The sequence below is a fragment of the Neospora caninum genome, chromosome X (assembly GCF_000208865.1).
Source record: "Neospora caninum Liverpool complete genome, chromosome X".
Lineage (NCBI taxonomy): Eukaryota > Apicomplexa > Conoidasida > Eucoccidiorida > Sarcocystidae > Neospora > Neospora caninum.
Window position 1 is genome coordinate 803,135 of NC_018396.1, and position 16,107 is coordinate 819,241.

The 16,107-nt window shown below is 54.5% G+C and overlaps 3 protein-coding genes across 3 annotated transcripts; 2 read left to right on the forward strand and 1 right to left on the reverse strand.

Annotated features, from left to right (window-relative positions):
* Positions 1-975: 975 nt before the first annotated feature.
* NCLIV_045730 (conserved hypothetical protein) lies at positions 976-4,983 on the forward strand (the record flags this gene model as incomplete). Its single annotated transcript, XM_003884123.1, has 6 exons — positions 976-1,099; positions 1,641-2,270; positions 2,843-2,907; positions 3,349-3,486; positions 4,072-4,218; positions 4,717-4,983. 6 exons carry the CDS (start codon positions 976-978, stop codon positions 4,981-4,983), a joined length of 1,371 nt encoding a protein of 456 aa, XP_003884172.1.
* Positions 4,984-6,437: 1,454 nt separating this feature from the next.
* NCLIV_045740 (putative lytB domain-containing protein) lies at positions 6,438-9,923 on the reverse strand (the record flags this gene model as incomplete). The annotated part of the gene is made up of 7 exons (XM_003884124.1): positions 6,438-6,528; positions 6,976-7,173; positions 7,547-7,886; positions 8,273-8,495; positions 8,697-8,860; positions 9,075-9,217; positions 9,898-9,923. 7 exons carry the CDS (start codon positions 9,921-9,923, stop codon positions 6,438-6,440), a joined length of 1,185 nt encoding a protein of 394 aa, XP_003884173.1.
* A 1,901-nt stretch (positions 9,924-11,824) lies between these two features.
* NCLIV_045750 (conserved hypothetical protein) lies at positions 11,825-15,190 on the forward strand (the record flags this gene model as incomplete). Its single annotated transcript, XM_003884125.1, has 1 exon — positions 11,825-15,190. One exon carries the CDS (start codon positions 11,825-11,827, stop codon positions 15,188-15,190), a length of 3,366 nt encoding a protein of 1,121 aa, XP_003884174.1.
* Between the last annotated feature and the right edge of the window lie 917 nt (positions 15,191-16,107).

Below are 16,107 nucleotides of genomic sequence, written 5' to 3' on the forward strand. Positions count from 1 at the left end.
AACGGAGTAAATCATACCTTCAGCTGGGACTCGGCGACGTAAACCGGGGCCGACCCAGCTGGCGAAGGCAGCCCCGTCTCTACCGAGTGGCTGGCTCACAGAATCATCTTGTAACTCTCCCTCTTTTCGTGGGCGTATCCGTGCCTGCAATGTCGCCAAGGACACTCTCGGAGGTGCCTCTTCTTGAAACAAACACATATTTTTCGGCAGCGGAAGACAAGTCCTGCAGTATCGTCGGACAGAACGGAGCCTCCAGGAGGCAGTTTGAATCATTGCAAGGGAGAGACGTGGAAGCCACCGTTGGCCACCGCAAAACAGAAAGTAAAGATTCGGTTGCCTTGCAACGGCGTTCTCTGGTGACACAAAAAGAGAAATGCCATCACAGTATTGCGCCAGCCATGGCACTGGGGAGTTCAGCCCACACCTCTAAACCTTGTTACTCCCTTTCACAACACACAGACGACGGCATTGTTGGACGCTTGCAGCGTTTTCTGCTAACGTTGGCAGCAGAAACCCCTAGGAAGAGTGGACTGTCAGAGAAGAATTTCTGTTTTCCGATGGTAATAATTCGTGGTAGAGGGAACATCTCACACATTTATGCGCTCGTTGAGTCGCCGGCTTCAGACAATGTCTCCGTCGACATTGCCGGCCGGTCGCTGCAAGGAAAGTGCCCTCTCGTCCGGCGCACCTTCGAGCCAGATAGAGTGCACGTCCATCTCAACGGGACATACGGAACTGGACGTACATGAGGTTGGTGGTGCAGATGGAGGAAACTACGACTTACTACGGGAGTCGACTACGGAAGATCGCAGGACCACATCCCTGCCAGACAGCAAGAACGTGTGGTCTGGGTCACTATTCAGCTGGCCGAAACGAAGCAGCTGTGCGAGAACACTAGGAGACAGAGCAAAGGCAGATTTTTCCACGGAAAACGGCGGGGGACTCCTTGTCGACACAGAGGTAGATGATTTGGAGATGACCACGGGAAGGGCAGATGCCGACGATGACATGACGGAATTAAAAACTGGTATTCTTTCCATCGAGGCAGCTGGCGAGGCGAACACACGAACAGGCACCTGCAGTAATTATGGGTTGAAAGGTGGCAAAGAAAGCGAGCGGCAAGTACAGAACGTGGACAGGTCAGGGATGAACGGTGGGAAACATGGTATGTGTGGAGACCGCGGATCCACAAAGACATCCTGCGTGTCCTGTAGGAATGCATTTGACCGTCATTCGGAAGACAGCACCAACGAACACGAATCGGGGACGCCGTCGAACGGTATGTCTTGGCACATTTTCTGGGACCTGGAGAATTCGATTTTTGCTTTTGGGTAATTGCCACGAACAAATTTATAAAGGGTGCTATTCTGCCATTTGTGTCCTGACGTGGGGCAGAAACGATGCCGCATGAGCTCTACACTTGAAAGCGTTTCACCGTTTTCCCTTCAGAGCGTACAGCAGCGAAGTCAATAGAAGAGAGAACATAAACACATACACCGTCGCTAGTGATGTCGCTTTACCGCCACGATAAACGTATCTCATCTCATGATGCTTAAGGAGTCGACCAAAAGGTTTTCCGAGCTGTACCAGAGACACATTTGTTTTCCTTCCTTGGTGTTTCGACCGTGTGTTCGTTGCAGGTCTATCTCCTCGGCGACTCGAGACGAAAAAGTCGGGTCTTTCGTGGACGGCAGCAATCATTCTGAAATCCTTCATAGGTGGCGGATTTCTCTTCCTCCCTCACGTGTTTATGCGAGGCGGGCTCATTCTTTCCTTTCTCATCTTTTCCCTTGTCTTCGCAGCGGCGCTCTATTGCATGATTTTGCTGGTTCGGTGCTGCAGACCCGGAGTCACGAATACATACGAAGAACTTGCTGAGCAGACATATGGCAAACGGGCACGGCGAATGGTTGAGTTTTGTGTCGTCATATCTCAGTTGGCGTTTTCAACTGTCAATATCGTGTTGGCTGCGGGGAATATAAGAGATGTCATTTGGACAGCAAGTGGGTGTGACCCGAAATTCGAAATACCCACGCGGGTGCTACTCTGGGTGGGGGCTGTGGCCTATGTGCCACTGTGTCTTATCAGGCAGATGAAACACCTTGCACCCATAGCTTTTATCGCCAATGTTGGAACAGGCGTGGGAATCATCATGTTGTTGGCTGCCCTGGGATTCGAGCTAGCCGCCAGAAAGGAACCCGTGGAGATCACCTTGTTCGACTGTCGAAATTTCCCTCTCGTGTTGGGAACGGTCATATACATGTGGGAAGGTGAGAGAAAAATGCCCAAATAGCTAATATGCATTCTGGAAATACAATATGCATGCACATGGATAGTTAAACTTGTAAAATCTCATTTTGGCAGGTCCGCATGAACGCCACATTGTACACAGTCCGTCGTCTAAAAAAAGACGCGCTGGCAGCCCCCGTTGACGCGGTCTTTCCGCAGGTAGAGTTTAAAATCCAGTTAACCCTAAATTAACTGGATTTTAAAGATAGCTCCTCATACACCCCATTCACACAGATACAATGTGTGCACACGTCTTATTGTCCGTTGATTTCGTCGACCAGCGACACGTACGACGGAACTAGACTGGAGACGACACACCCGAAGGATACAGCCGAGGTTTGTTAGGTAGCATCCAGCGCGTGGCCCTTGCCTGTCTCATGGCAGGATTTTCTGATTTGATAGCCTGCGCGTTGCTGTCTGTATTGCTTCGAGGGCGATTCGTTTCTGCCGCGTCGGCGGTACGGAACAACGGAAAAGAACTGATCGTTGCTATCTACTCATCTACTTCTGTATGGAGTATCTTTTATTGTCCGCTGCATTCCCGTCTCCTTAGGTACTGGCCTGGTGCTTCCGATTCGAGACAACGCGACGAAAAAGGTGCAGGAGAGCTTCCCACGAGTGAGCCTAACGCGATGCGTGCTGTCGGAGTGAGAGCAACTCCGCGTGGAGGTTTATGTGGTGGAGGTGCCTTCGACACATGTGTATGTGTACCAAGATGGTGTCTGTGTGGATGCATAAGCATGCGTAATACTAATAAACAACCGACATCGTCGCATGAGGGCACCATCTCACACGATCGCCGGCATGCAGGCAATTTGTACGTTTATGTATATATATGTAAGCACTAGCGGCAAACGAACACGTGCCATAGCCCATATAGGTATTTGTCGGGGCGGATTTGCACGCTACCACTTTCTGAATCAGCGTTGGGTTCTCGTCCAACGACTGCAGTGGGAGCAGTGGGAATCTGCTTTCATGCACAATCTGGTGTCGGGTGTCGGCTCCTGACATACGCGAGACGGGTAGCTTTCGGGTGTTGCGTTTTCGGTTCCCTCCCAGGTTTTGTCACTATGTCTAGGAGCGCTTTTCCTGACCTACACGGGGTTTGTCATTTACGCGAATTTCACGTTTGGCGTGCGTTTGGAATCCGTAGTCCTCTTTAATCTACCTGCCAACATCCTGGGGGTCAGCGTGCAGGTGAGAAGGGAAATACACCGTACCACAACGTGCTTGTGAATATACATGGTGTCAACTAGAAGTGTCTGAAAAATAATGTCGTACCGGGCGCATTTTGTTCGCGACAACCAGCAACAGCCAAGTATATGGCTCTTTGGAAAATCGTTCAGCACAGTTTACTGTAGGTGTAGGCAGAAGGATGTGTAGCGAATCAATTTAAGGAAGAGAACACAGGTTGTGTCAAACCACCTTCTTATCGAGGTTACGGCGAAACCAGGTGAACTGTCAATCTGCTTTACCTCTCATTCCTTTCTATAGGCAGTCCACCCCGTTTGCCTCTGACAATTTTCGCCAACACGTCTCTCTCGGGACTCGGCTCGTCAGACATTCATCAACTTTTCTTCCCTGGACACTCCGCTTTTTTGCCCACTTTATATATGCATCCTATATGTATTGAGGTAGACTGATCTGTACAACTCAATTCTGGAGCTCCATAGGGGCCTGCATTTATCATTATATATACGTATGTACTCCAGTATATCTTCAGTAGCTTAGCGCCGACAACTTCGGCGTTGTTTTGGCTTTCATTCGGTCTATTCTGCTCAGGCGGTCGTCGCTTTTGCAATTTCGTCGTCGGTGCCCTTGATGATGTTCCCTGCATCGGCCATCGTTGAGCACCGGTTGCTCAGTCGTTTTAAATTTTCTTCGTGGACATATAAAATTGCAGTGTGCAGCACCTTGCGGATACTCTTGGTGAGTAGACTATATAGGCATGGTTTGTGTGAGAAATAAACGCTCATACCATGTGTCATGTATCTACTGTCTTCAACGCCGTGGTGGCTTTCTTGTCATTTCTCCGTAAGTTCCCCGTTTCCGTTCTACCCGGGGAACTCGTGGGCAGTTTATGGGGACCGTATTAAGCTGTGGTCGGGCACATGTTCTAGGGTAGACCAGCATGACGAGGCTTCCAAAAAGGAATCAAGAAGGAAGTCTTCTCCCCGGTTTTCTTTAAACACGCTGTCCGTTACGTCGTCTTCATGTCTTCTTGGTGGAAACATGGGCGCGTGCCATGTGGGGTTTAGTGGAAATGCTGTGAGCTCTACGCACGACGGTAATACGCCCTCACGCACGGTCCACGATATCTTTGTCGATATTATAAACAACGCGTAGGAACGGGCACCGGTCTGGGGTGTGGCGTATATGGAGACACGCACGTTTTCGTTTGCTCGTTGGGCGCGTTTTACTGTCTAGGTTGTCCTTATCCTGGCGGCGGCGACAGTCGGCTTACAGCAGATCGACAACTTTGTTGCCCTCATTGGAGGCGCGTGCGGCGCTCCACTCACCTTTGTGTTTCCTACTCTTCTTCACATGAAGCTGCATCCTGATGAACCAAAACTAAGGAGATTCTTTCACTCCCTCATCGTCGTCGGAGGACTTGGGGTCCAAATATTCTCGATCTATTGGACAGTTACTTCCTGGCGCGGGATCACCGAGTTCCCCGCCAGGTGTAGCGCTTGAGGGTGCAAGACTGCGCGCATTCTGGAAAGGAAGAAGCAAGACGTTCCAATAAACAGGCGAGTCGCTTCCCGCTGAAGATCCGCGCGTGTTTGCGTCCAGAGCATCAGTCGACCAGAGCAGGTCCGTGCCACGCCCATACGCCGAGTGAGAGCACGCAAGGCTCTATCACGGCAAGGCGGCGGAGTCGGGGAACAAAGGGAACAAGAAGAGAGGAGACAAGGAGGACCAGACGATGGACGGGGCGGCCACATAAGAGGAAGGCAGAGTGCGCAGGAAATCGGTCCGCATTACGGGCAAGATACAGAAGCGGCGGCAAGGGGAGATGACGAACGCAAGACAAAACGTAGGGAAAGTACCGGAGCTTTTTTACAGGTCGGTTTTTCCTTGGCACAGCATGGATGACAATCGAAACGTGACGCCCACCTTTTTTTGCCACGTCGAGTCCGGGCGCTTGTGCTTCGCGATGCGGTACGAGTCAACATTTTCTTTTTTTAAAGACGACGGTAAACGGGGAACAAATGCTGACCATTAGGTTTCAATGGGTTTTGCGTGTTCGAGGGGTCCCCGGTGAAGGCCCTGTTTTGTATTTTTATTATGCGAGCCCCAGGAGCAGAAGGCGTGGAGGGGTTCAGGCTAATTACGTGTGTTCGTGTGTGCGGATGGGTGCAAGTCTACATACACATTTCATCGACATTCGTCGTTTGGGACTGTTCGCCTGGGGCCATGGGAGGCACGATGCTCACACCGTATATGCAAAATTACTAGAATATACCCAATAAAAGCAACGTAAAATGTAATACAAAGAATCGTTTTAATGTTACATCGGAATCGGCTGTGTTCGGTCGAGTGTCGACTCCTCATTTTTGCCAGCCCACGGAGTGATGCGCCTTCGTGACAACCCAGGTCGTTCCGTGGTTTTCGGTCGCCTGCCGGTCACAAAGGCTGTATGACCTTTGGAGGGGGCGTCACTGAGGCCATAATGGAAAACGGTTTCACGCGACTATTCGCAATGCTGCTTCTTTCGAGGGAGGGTTAACGTGAGGCGAAAAAAAACGACGGAAAGTTTTTTTCCCCTACAGGAAACCCCCTTTTTGCAGGGTGTGATACAAATATCAGTACCTTCAGCATTTGCCGCAAAAAAAGAGACTAGCAAGAAAATAACTAATACTCACGTGTCTTCAGCGGAAAAGGAATTTCCATTCCACAGGAGAGAGTAGGTGACTGCGTAACGGTACAATATAAGCGTACTCAGCAGCACCTATAGTCTTAGGAGGCTGTCGAGATACTCTCGGTTGCTATAATGACACTTAAAGGACAAACAGACTTCCAGAATGAGGGATGTACAGTGACGCGTGAACACTGTTCCGGCAGTTATGTCCATTCTCTTGAAACTGGAATCAATAAGCCAAGATGAGAGGCCGCACCTCATGAAATCAAACGGCTTGGTCGTGCATCTACGCGTCCCGGGCGATCGGTCCCTCCTGTCCACGAGCTGAATGGCGACTCTCCTCTTGCACTTTCTTCCTTCCTGCTTCCTGCAAGTTCCTGTGAACAAACAACCACTCCGAATACCTGCCGAAAACTTGTCCTGCGTCGCTCCCCCCATGCCGGCTCACATCCGCTTCGTTCCCGGGATCTAGCCTTGCCGCAGGTACTTAGGCCATCCTCGAATTTGTCTCCGCATTTGAACCACATACATATATTTGAACATTTCTGCACATAAATGTGACGATATAACTAAACGGCTTGATCATTCTCACGGGCACTGCTATTATACATATATATATGTATATATGTTTTAGAGAGGTTTCCTTTATCTAACCATATGCATATATATGCAGGTAGAGATGTGATTCAACTACTGTGCATGCTGAACGATATGATGTGCGAAGTAATGTTACAGCGAGAAAGTGAGTGACAGACGGGGGTGCATCTTTCGACTTGTAGGTTTCGTCAGTGACGCAGTCCGATTTTTAGAGTTTTTCTGCGTACTTGGGGAATTTCCACTGCGGAACTTTTTCGAGAATTCCCTCGTGCTCAGACACCCTTGCGACGCCGAGCTCCTGGAGGCGCCGAACCACTGCAGCTGTTGTGGCTTCCGGCGTTGACGCAGAGGAAGTGAGAGAGATGCGCGTGACGTTTTCTAGCCAGCGTGGATCTATGGCACTTGGATCGTTCACCAGGTACGCGCTGCATGCCGCCGCAACAGACCCACACACAGAAACGACAAACCCTGCGAACGGGTCACTACCATACTCTCTTTTCTCGATCAACACAGGAGCAAAGATTCACATGCCTAGCAATATATCCATCAATCTATATACGCATATATAGCTGACTGCTTGCCTATATATATATATATATATATATATATATATGAGCAAATACTTAGGTTTTCATCTATCACTCTGTGTGTCTGTTACGTTGCCTTTTCGCTGGTTTTCGCTTTCTCTAGATACGTCGTGCGTTCGAGATCCGCGTACGCCTGCGGCATCCCCTTTGGGCACCAATGACCCGAAGGCGGTGCTACGCCCCATTGGAAACGCGTGAGGGACAGGCTCACGTCGTGCCTCGGCGCTGCGCCGTTTCCACTAGCCGCTTCGCATTCGACGAGGCCTGACTGCCCACGACGATCGTGAGGTCTGTCTCAGGAGCCAGGCGCTGCAGGGCGGTTTGCCGATTCGTCGTCGCGTAGCAGATAGACCCGCTGGGAATGCTCTCGATTTTCGGGTACTTGTTGATCAGCGCCTGGCGTATCGCTCCACAGTCGTCCAGACTCAGCGTCGTTTGCGTGGCGTAAAACAGTTTCTGCGAGGCCGGAAAGGCGAGCTTCTCCACGTCCTCGACAGTCTCCACCACGGTTACCGCGTCGGGCGCCTCACCCTTCGTGCCCATCACTTCCACTGAGCCGAAACGCGGAAACGGGACAGCGACACAGCGGAGCATGCACCAAACCCTCCGGACGCGCGGTCGCGGGCTGCGTCCGTAAGCGGAAGCCCAGAAAACCGGCCTCGGGCAGAACACCTTGACGGGACGGCGCAACAGGCATGAGGCTCTTCACTCGGACCCTGCACACATACCGTGACTCTGCCTCGCAATGCAGGCAAAGGCAGCGACACGGCCCCCGACTTCACCCACAGACCCACGCGCCGACAAAGTCGTGCATGTAGAGGATGCGGTAATACACGCTTCTGGAGGCGTCTGTGTATCACACGGGAGGAATAGGCGTAGCCGACATGAAAACTCTAGGTGCATGTGGGGGCATACAACTGCAGGTTTGGTGGCTCACCGTGGTCTTTGTGTCCAATCAAAATGATATGGTACCCCTGTTCTGCCTTCTGTTTGACGTAGACGTGGACTTTGGTGACGAGAGGGCAGGTGGCGTCGACGACCTGCAGCTGTCGCGCCTCAGCCTCGGCGCGGACGGCTGGGGAAACCCCGTGGGCGGAAAAAACGGCTACCGCGCCGTGTGGAATGTCGGAGATCTCTTCCACGAAGATCGCGCCTTTTTTCTTGAATAAAAACGCGGAGGATCAACGAAACACAGACAACAAACACGGATGAAATGTGGTTTGTCACCACCGCCACCCTCTTCGAGTGACGTCCGTTGCCCTCGTGCGACGTCGAGGGCGATCGGAACCCAGACAACGCCCCTGTCGCGCGTTTTCGGCAAGTGAGTGTTGAGAAACGTCTCTGCGTGCCACGGCACTTACCCGCATGGCGTCGCACACCACCTCGTTGTGGACAATGCTGTGTTTGACGTACACGGGAGGGCCCCAAATGCGCAGGGCTTCTTCGACGATGCCGATCGCTCGAGAGACACCGGCGCAGAAGCCCCGGGGCTTGGAAAGAAGCAGCGAGATGTCTTGCTGCTCGTCTGCTTCGTGCGGACCCGAAGGCGCACAGGAAGGGGAGGGAGATTCCGAGAACAGCGCCGATCGGGACGAAGGACGCAGAGAAGAGTCGAATGCCGGCGAAAGGGAGACGCCGCGGAGCGAAGGAGAGGACAGACTGCATGCAGAGCAGGCAGAAGAAGCGAGCGTACCCGTAGATGAAGGAGAAGCGGGAGACAAAGAAGATGAGGGGGATACGGGAAATAATGACGTCGACGGCGAGAAAGTAAATCCAAGAGGAGACAGTCGCGCAGGGCTGCGTCGGCCTCTCCAGATCTCCCTGCTCTTCAGCAGTCCCGAAGGCTGTGGCGTTGACGGTGCAGCCGAGGGAGAAGAAAGAGCTGGCGTAGAAAGGGAAGGCGAAGACGGAGAGAGACGCGAAGTGAAGGACGAAGAAGAAATCAGGGCGGCGAAAGGGAAAGCATGGCCGGGTGATGCAAGAGAGAAGCTCGGAAGGCCCCGAGAGAGGAACGGCCGCCGGACTGGATGCGTGTCGAGAGTCGACGAAGGCTGTCCGCGCCTCGACGAAGGATGGAGGACAGCCTCCGAGCCGAGAGGACCCAGACGCGTTTCTTGAGCGAAGAGAAACAGAACGAGGGCGAGAAGAGACATGAGGAGTCTCGAAGGGGAGGGCGAAGCGCGAGAAGAAAAAGACGAGACAGGAGTCGAAGAAAGAAAAGACGGAGGCCGAGAAGAAAAGGGGTGGAACACAGAAGAAGGAGGGAGAGGAGAGAAAGAAGAGGGAGGAAAAAATGGCATTCTGCGGCGTTGCCTGGGTTGCGTTGCTTCACGGCATCGCGAGGAAATCCGTGAACTCGCAGACGCCTGAGGCAGGAAGTCGCACACCGAGATGGACGAGAGCCACGAGTACAAGGGAGAGGGTACTCCATTTTGTTCGGAAAGGGGGAACTCGGAATGACAAAAAAAAACAGGAGAACTTTCCGCAACGCAGCGAGTGACAACCTTACAGGAGACACACCGTTTTTTCCCGGTGCCCTTCCCACCTCCCTGCTGTACATACCCCTGCATTGTTTCTCTCACAGTCATCCTCACGACACCATGGGAGCCTCTTTCTTCATTCGGCGCCGCTGTTTTTTCTCTGAACAGCGGACCAGCCCCGTTTCGACAGGCTCGTTTTCTCGCAGAGTCGCCGGCGCTGCAAACGAAAGTGAAGCTGAACGGAAGAAGGCCCGCGACAAAGGCTCCTCGTCCGACACCAAACGAACATGGACCTCAGCGGAAGAGAAAATTCCGGCCTGTGTTAGTGTCCTGGGTAGATTTTCTCTTTAGATTTAGCCCCACGCGACCCTGCGTCGCGGGCGTGAAAACCGCAGGAGAGCGGGTACCCAGAGAACTCGCGGGAAAACGGAAAGACAGCACAAAGAGGAGGGGAGACACAGAAAAAACTGAAGAAAAGGAAGGACGAAAGCGTCGGGAAACAGAAAGATTCTCGCAGAAATGGAAAAGCGTGTGCTGGACTTCCCATGTCGAGAGTTCCACGCGGACGCGAAACCGCTGCAGCCGAGAGGGAGTCGATGACCGCGCGTAGCCGAAAGCAGGGTCGAAGCGCGAAATGCGTTTCAGTCAGGTGAAGGGGCTGTTTTTGCAAGACGAAAGATCCTTCGTCACAGAAAAAGGCACGAAGAGAGAAGAGGAAAACGCAAGATGCTCAGCAGAGAGTCGGGGTGTGCGTGTCTTCTCGCACGTTTGCGTGTCTCGTGCGGGGGATCACGGAGAGCCCCCCGGAGGGAAGACAATTTGGAAGGAGGGGCTGCCACCGGCTGCCTTCCGTTCGGTAGACAGGAGACAGGTCGTCTCAAACACATCGCTTTCTCCTCTAGAAGCGAAATCGAGAGAGTCGGCGCGATCTAAGAAGACCGCTCGCGAAGCTTCGAGGCGGCCTCTCCACAACTTTTCTCCGTCTCGGCTGTACATACAGCCGTCGCTGATCCGCAAAGTGGACAAAAGCTTTGCACTCCCGGATAAAGGTGACTGAGAGAGAATCCAAGACGCAGAGGCCGCATAAAACGGCCTTTGCGTTTTCATCTCGCAGAAAGATAGGGAAAGTTAGGGTTTTCGTTGCGGTCGAATCGGTAGGCAGAGGACACCCCGAGACTGGGCCGCCTATATATTTGGGTGTTTGAAGCTCTCTAGAGGGAGGAACGGAGGCGACAGCCTCGGCCTCTCTGCCGACACTTTCCTTCTCTGTTTCTCCACTGGGTGTACCAACTCGCTCGTTCCTCCCACGTCCTTCTGAGACGAGCTCGATGCGACACAGACCCTCCCTTTTGTCTGGGCAAAGCGGGCATGCGCCTTTTGTTCTTCGCTTCGCTGCGGCGGCCTCCCCTTTCCTTCCTTCGTCACCATCGCATCTTTCCCCGCTTTTTGCCTCGCCGGGTGAAACCAGCCCAAGTTCATGATCCCGTGGCTATCCCGCTCATGGTGGTCCGGCTTCCCCGCGCACGCGCATGCCTCGCTCGCATCAGCGTCCTCTCAGACGGCCTGGTCTCCTCTTCGTCTTTCCTCTTCTCGGCGTCTGTTCTTCTCGTCTTCGTCTTCTCTCTTCTTCCTCACCTTCCTCTCTTATATCTGTTCCTCCTCGCGTCTCCTTCCGACTCTCTCTATTTCGTGGATGGTGAATAAAGCTTAACGACAACGCGTGAGACGCACTCTGAATCCGTGTTTCGCTGTCCCCCCTTGTGGAGTGTCTCGTTGTGATTGTCTCTTTACAGAAGAAACAGCGCGTCCTTGTTATCGAACGCTGTGTCGGTACCTCCATATGTACACCTACGTACCTGTACCTATACCTGTAGAATTCCAGATGTCTGTGTTGGCGTGCAGACACCAGCTTCGTGTGGACGCCTTTGAAGCGCAGTAGCATGTGTTTTCAGGGGAACGTGCGAGTCCTGATTCTGTCCACGTTTCTTTGAGAAAGATGCGACCTCACCATGCATGCAAAAAATGCAAAGGCTTCTTCCCTCCTCTTCGTGGGGAGACTTCTTCTGCTTTTCCCTGTCGCTGACGGCTCCCTTCGGGCCCTCACGCGGCGTCCGGTCTTCGCTTTGTCTCTCGTTCTCCTCGCCCTTCGCACAGTCCTGGAACGTGGGTGCACTCTCGCTTCGTCATCAACTGCGTCTCTGTCGTCGCCAGTTTCTTCTCTCCTCGCCAGCGTCCACGGCCGGGTCGGACAGATCGCGAGAGTGGAAGGCCTATCAGACTTCTTCTCTTCGACAGACCCATCTGACGAAGTCCTAATATCGCCGTCGTTTTCCCCTCCCTCGCTTCCTCTGTTCCCCAACTCTCTCTCCACATTCCTGCCTCTCGCTTCCGCTTCTCCGTTCCTCCCGTCGTTCACGAGCCTTGCTCCCTCCAATCCGCCAGTGTCGTCGTCTGTCTTGTCTTCTCCGTCTTTGCATCCAAGACATGCTTTGGCAGATGCGCTCGCGGTATCTCGGCGGTTGGCGGCTCCCCAGGAGCTGCCATCCACGCAAAACGATTCGTCAGAAACACAGGCAGAAAGGGCGCGCCGTCTCTCCTCTCGTTCGGCTTCTGCCGGGCGAAGCGCACTGACAGAGAGAGATGAAGGTCCGCACGAGATCAGCACGGAAACAGTCTCTTCTTCGTCTCCTCCGTCTCCCTCCCCTTCCGCTCGTTTGTCGCATTCTCCTTCCTCTCGTTCTCCTCCTTCCCCTCCTTCCTCTCTTTCTCCTCTTTCCCCTCGTTCCTCTCTCTCCTCTCCTCCTGCCTCTCTCTCTTCTTCCTCTCCTTCGTCTCTTTCCCATGCGCCGTCTTCCTCTGCGTCCTCTCCTTCGTCTTTGGGGGGGAGGGCGGACGAGGCGCTTTCTGGAGACAGTGGCGACGAGTCGCGATCTCTTTCCGAGTCTGCAGACAAATCCGCTGAAAACGCGTCTTCGCTGGACGGGCGCCGGTGCGGTGACGGGGCTCCAGAGGGTTGCCAAAGTTACGCGCCTCGCGTAGTAGAGACAAAACTCGAAGAGAGAGACAGACGGAAGAACACGAGCCCCGGCACAGAAAAGAAAACAGGGGAAAGAGGAAAAGGACCGGGCGGAGACCAGAAGAAGAAGGAAGAGAGAGAGACGGCAGAGGAAGAGAAGGAAGAGAAAGAGGAGGAAGAGGAGGAACGGAAGAAGGCGAACGAAGAAGCAGGATTATCTGAGAAGCCTGGCGGAAAAGAAGGGGATCGCGAGGAGGAGAAAGGCGAGAGGAAGAACCAGGTGGATGTTATAACAGATGGCGAAGGGAGAACAGACGAGCACATTGCGGGGGCTCTGGGTGTAGAGCCGTCGAAGCGATTGGACGCGAGAGGGAATGGGGAGGATCCGCCGACAAAGGGAGAAGGCCTGCCTTTCGAGGTCTCCGCTGAGGCAAACAAACAGCCGCTCACCCGAGAAGATCTGGAATCTGACGCAGGGCTATCACGTGGCTCTGTCAGCACTGTCACAGCGCGCGAGGGCGGAGCAGAGACGCTTCGGAGAGACGAAGTTCCAGAGGGGGAAGAAGCGAGAGAGGGAGAGCGTGAGCGAGAGGAAAGGAGAGGTAACCAAACAGAGAGAGAAGCGATCCATCGCGGAACCGAGAAGGACAAGAGAGGGAACTCAGAGTTCGACTCGTCAGAGACGTTTTCGACAGACAGCGGGCGCGCGGATCGAGGTGGATCCCCTGTTGATGAGAGAGAGATGCGGACAGCAGAGATGCTTCGCGCAGGCGTCCAAGGAGAGAAGGCGGCGGCCGAGGACCAAGATGCGCCAGGCTCTCGCGTCTCCTTCGTTGCCTCCCCAACTGCCGGCAAGCTGCAAGAGGCCGTTCCTCGCAGCAAGGTCCGGGGTCGGCAGTTGGCTCCAGAAGACGCGGCGGGCGAGTCTGCGAAGCGAGGACACGAGCGCCCCCTCGGGGATCTCGCGCCTCGCGGGGGCGTGAGTGGGGGGATCGGAGACGCTCTCCTCGGCGTGCTGCCTTGTGCGCTTTCCTCCGTCTCATCTCTGCTCAAGTTCGTCTTCTCGTCGGTTCTTCCCTCCTCGCCGCCCAATCGCTTCCTCGCCTCTCTCCTCTACGTCTACCCCGACAACGCGCACCTCGCCATCCCGAGCGAGAGCGCGGAGGCTCTGCTCGAAGAAGAAGAAGTCGTTCTCTCTGGCGACCCAGGGGAAGAAGACGAGGAGTTGTTTGCGCGCAAACAACGTGAGAAAGAGAACAAACGCGCCGCTCCTGTGCAGGCCCGCGAGGGGACGCAAGGCGCGGCGACCGCAGGCAGAACCGTGGATTCGCGTGTCACGGCAGCCGACGGCGACGGACCGCAAGGCGCTGTCGCCGGCGATCGCCGTGGAATGGCGACTGAGACGACGTCGAACGGGACGCCGCCCTGGGGCGTCCACTTTGCGGAGACCTTCGAGGGCGAGATGATTTGTTTCCAGTGGAACGTCTTCAACGGCGCCTTCTCCCTCGCCCTCGCCTACCTGTGCTCCCCGCTCTACCGCCACGCCGGATTCGGCGCGGGCCCCGCAGCGCCTCATGTGGCGGTCTCGACGCCTTCGTGCTCGGAGGCCGCACCGGGGTCTGAGGTGTCTGGACACCCGACGGCGTTTCTGCCTTTCGCGCGGCTCGCCCGCGCCGCAGCTTGGCCGTTTTCCTGGATGTTTCGCGTGCTTCGCGGGGGCGCGGCCAGCTCGTCCCAGGTCCTCAAGCGTCTCCTGGCCGGTGCCTTCTCCTCGTCGCTGTCTTCCTCGCTGCTTCCTCTTCCGTCATTCTCCTCGTCGCCCTCTGTCTCGCCTGCGGGTTCGTTGCAGGTCGATTTGTCCACGCATGCGCCTGCCGACGCGCTGGCGGCTTCGCTGTATCAGGCCACGGGAGCCGCCTTGCCGGACTTCGCCGCCGACGAGGCGTTCGCGACCTCGTTCTCGCCCTTCGAGGCACAGACGCCCGCACACAGACCCGATCGCCACGCTGTCCCCGGGGCGGGCCGACTCGCGGGCGCCCACGCCGACGTACTGGGCGACAGAGGGACACCGCGCGAGCGCGCCTTCTTCGCGGCTTTGGGGGCTCGGCCGGGCGTGGAAGGCGTCGGAGACTTGCCCCTGCGGTCCACGTGGCGAATAGCCTGTCTCTCCGCCCAGGCGCTCCAGTCCTCCTCCGCCGTCCTGCAATCCTTCGGCTGTACGTACACCTCGCCGGCATCCACCTTCGTGGGATGGATCCTCGCCACGCTGAGCATCGCGACCTCCTTTCTCCACCCCATGCTCTCGCTCTTCAGCAACTGCATGTCGGCCGCCTACGACGTCTACGCGCTGATGTGGTAGAGGCTCCAGAGGCAAAGCAGCCGTTGTGGATCTCCCTGGCATCGCTGTCGAAAACACGAACTTCCAGGTAATTGGCCACGGCTGCGACTTGGTTCGCTTCACATGTTCTTCCCGTTGACATAACGTAGACCCCCATGCGCGCATGGCGGCCTGCAGTTAGTATTTGTTCGGTTGCATGCATGAGGTTGATAGGAGAACACAGGTTCCAAGCAACGCGGGACCCGAGCCAGATGAGCGAAATAGAGACACAAAACACCTCTCTCCCTGAGGACAAACGGGCGCCAAAACGAAGGGAACAAAACTGGCTGTGCTGACGCAGCCCTTTGCCCGACGCAGGGCGGTCTTCCGTACACGCGCTCAACCCTGGGGACCTTCCGTGCCTCGTCTCGAAGGCGAACCTTCCGTTGAGATACTAATGCATACTCTCATCTATACATATATATATATATATATATATATATATATATTTGTACGTATGCATCCCTGTGGGACGAGCTGCAGATATGTGTACAGATGTGGTGCATATGTATTTGTACTTCTGTGCATGCATCTGTGTGCATCAGGGCCCCCTACCTGGCACAGGTACAGCCGCTGCAGCACACAGAACGTGCCACATGTTTCTCTCTCAATATACATATATGTATATATATATATATATGTAGGTCTTTTGTTTCGGCGGACAAATGAAGGCTGGAGTGCACGCATGCAGTGGCGGTGTGTGGCCTCGATGACGTTTCAGTAACGAAGTGGATTGTCAGGAAAGGGAGGATTTTTTCGCGGTGTGTTTTCTGTTGCGAGAGTCCTCTTATGGTGTCATTAGGCTTTGCGGTACCCAGTTTGCCTGGCCGAGAGAGCGGGGAAGGTCCATTGTGTTCGGTCAAATTTTTTTCCGGACTCCAGATTAGGTACCGTCCATT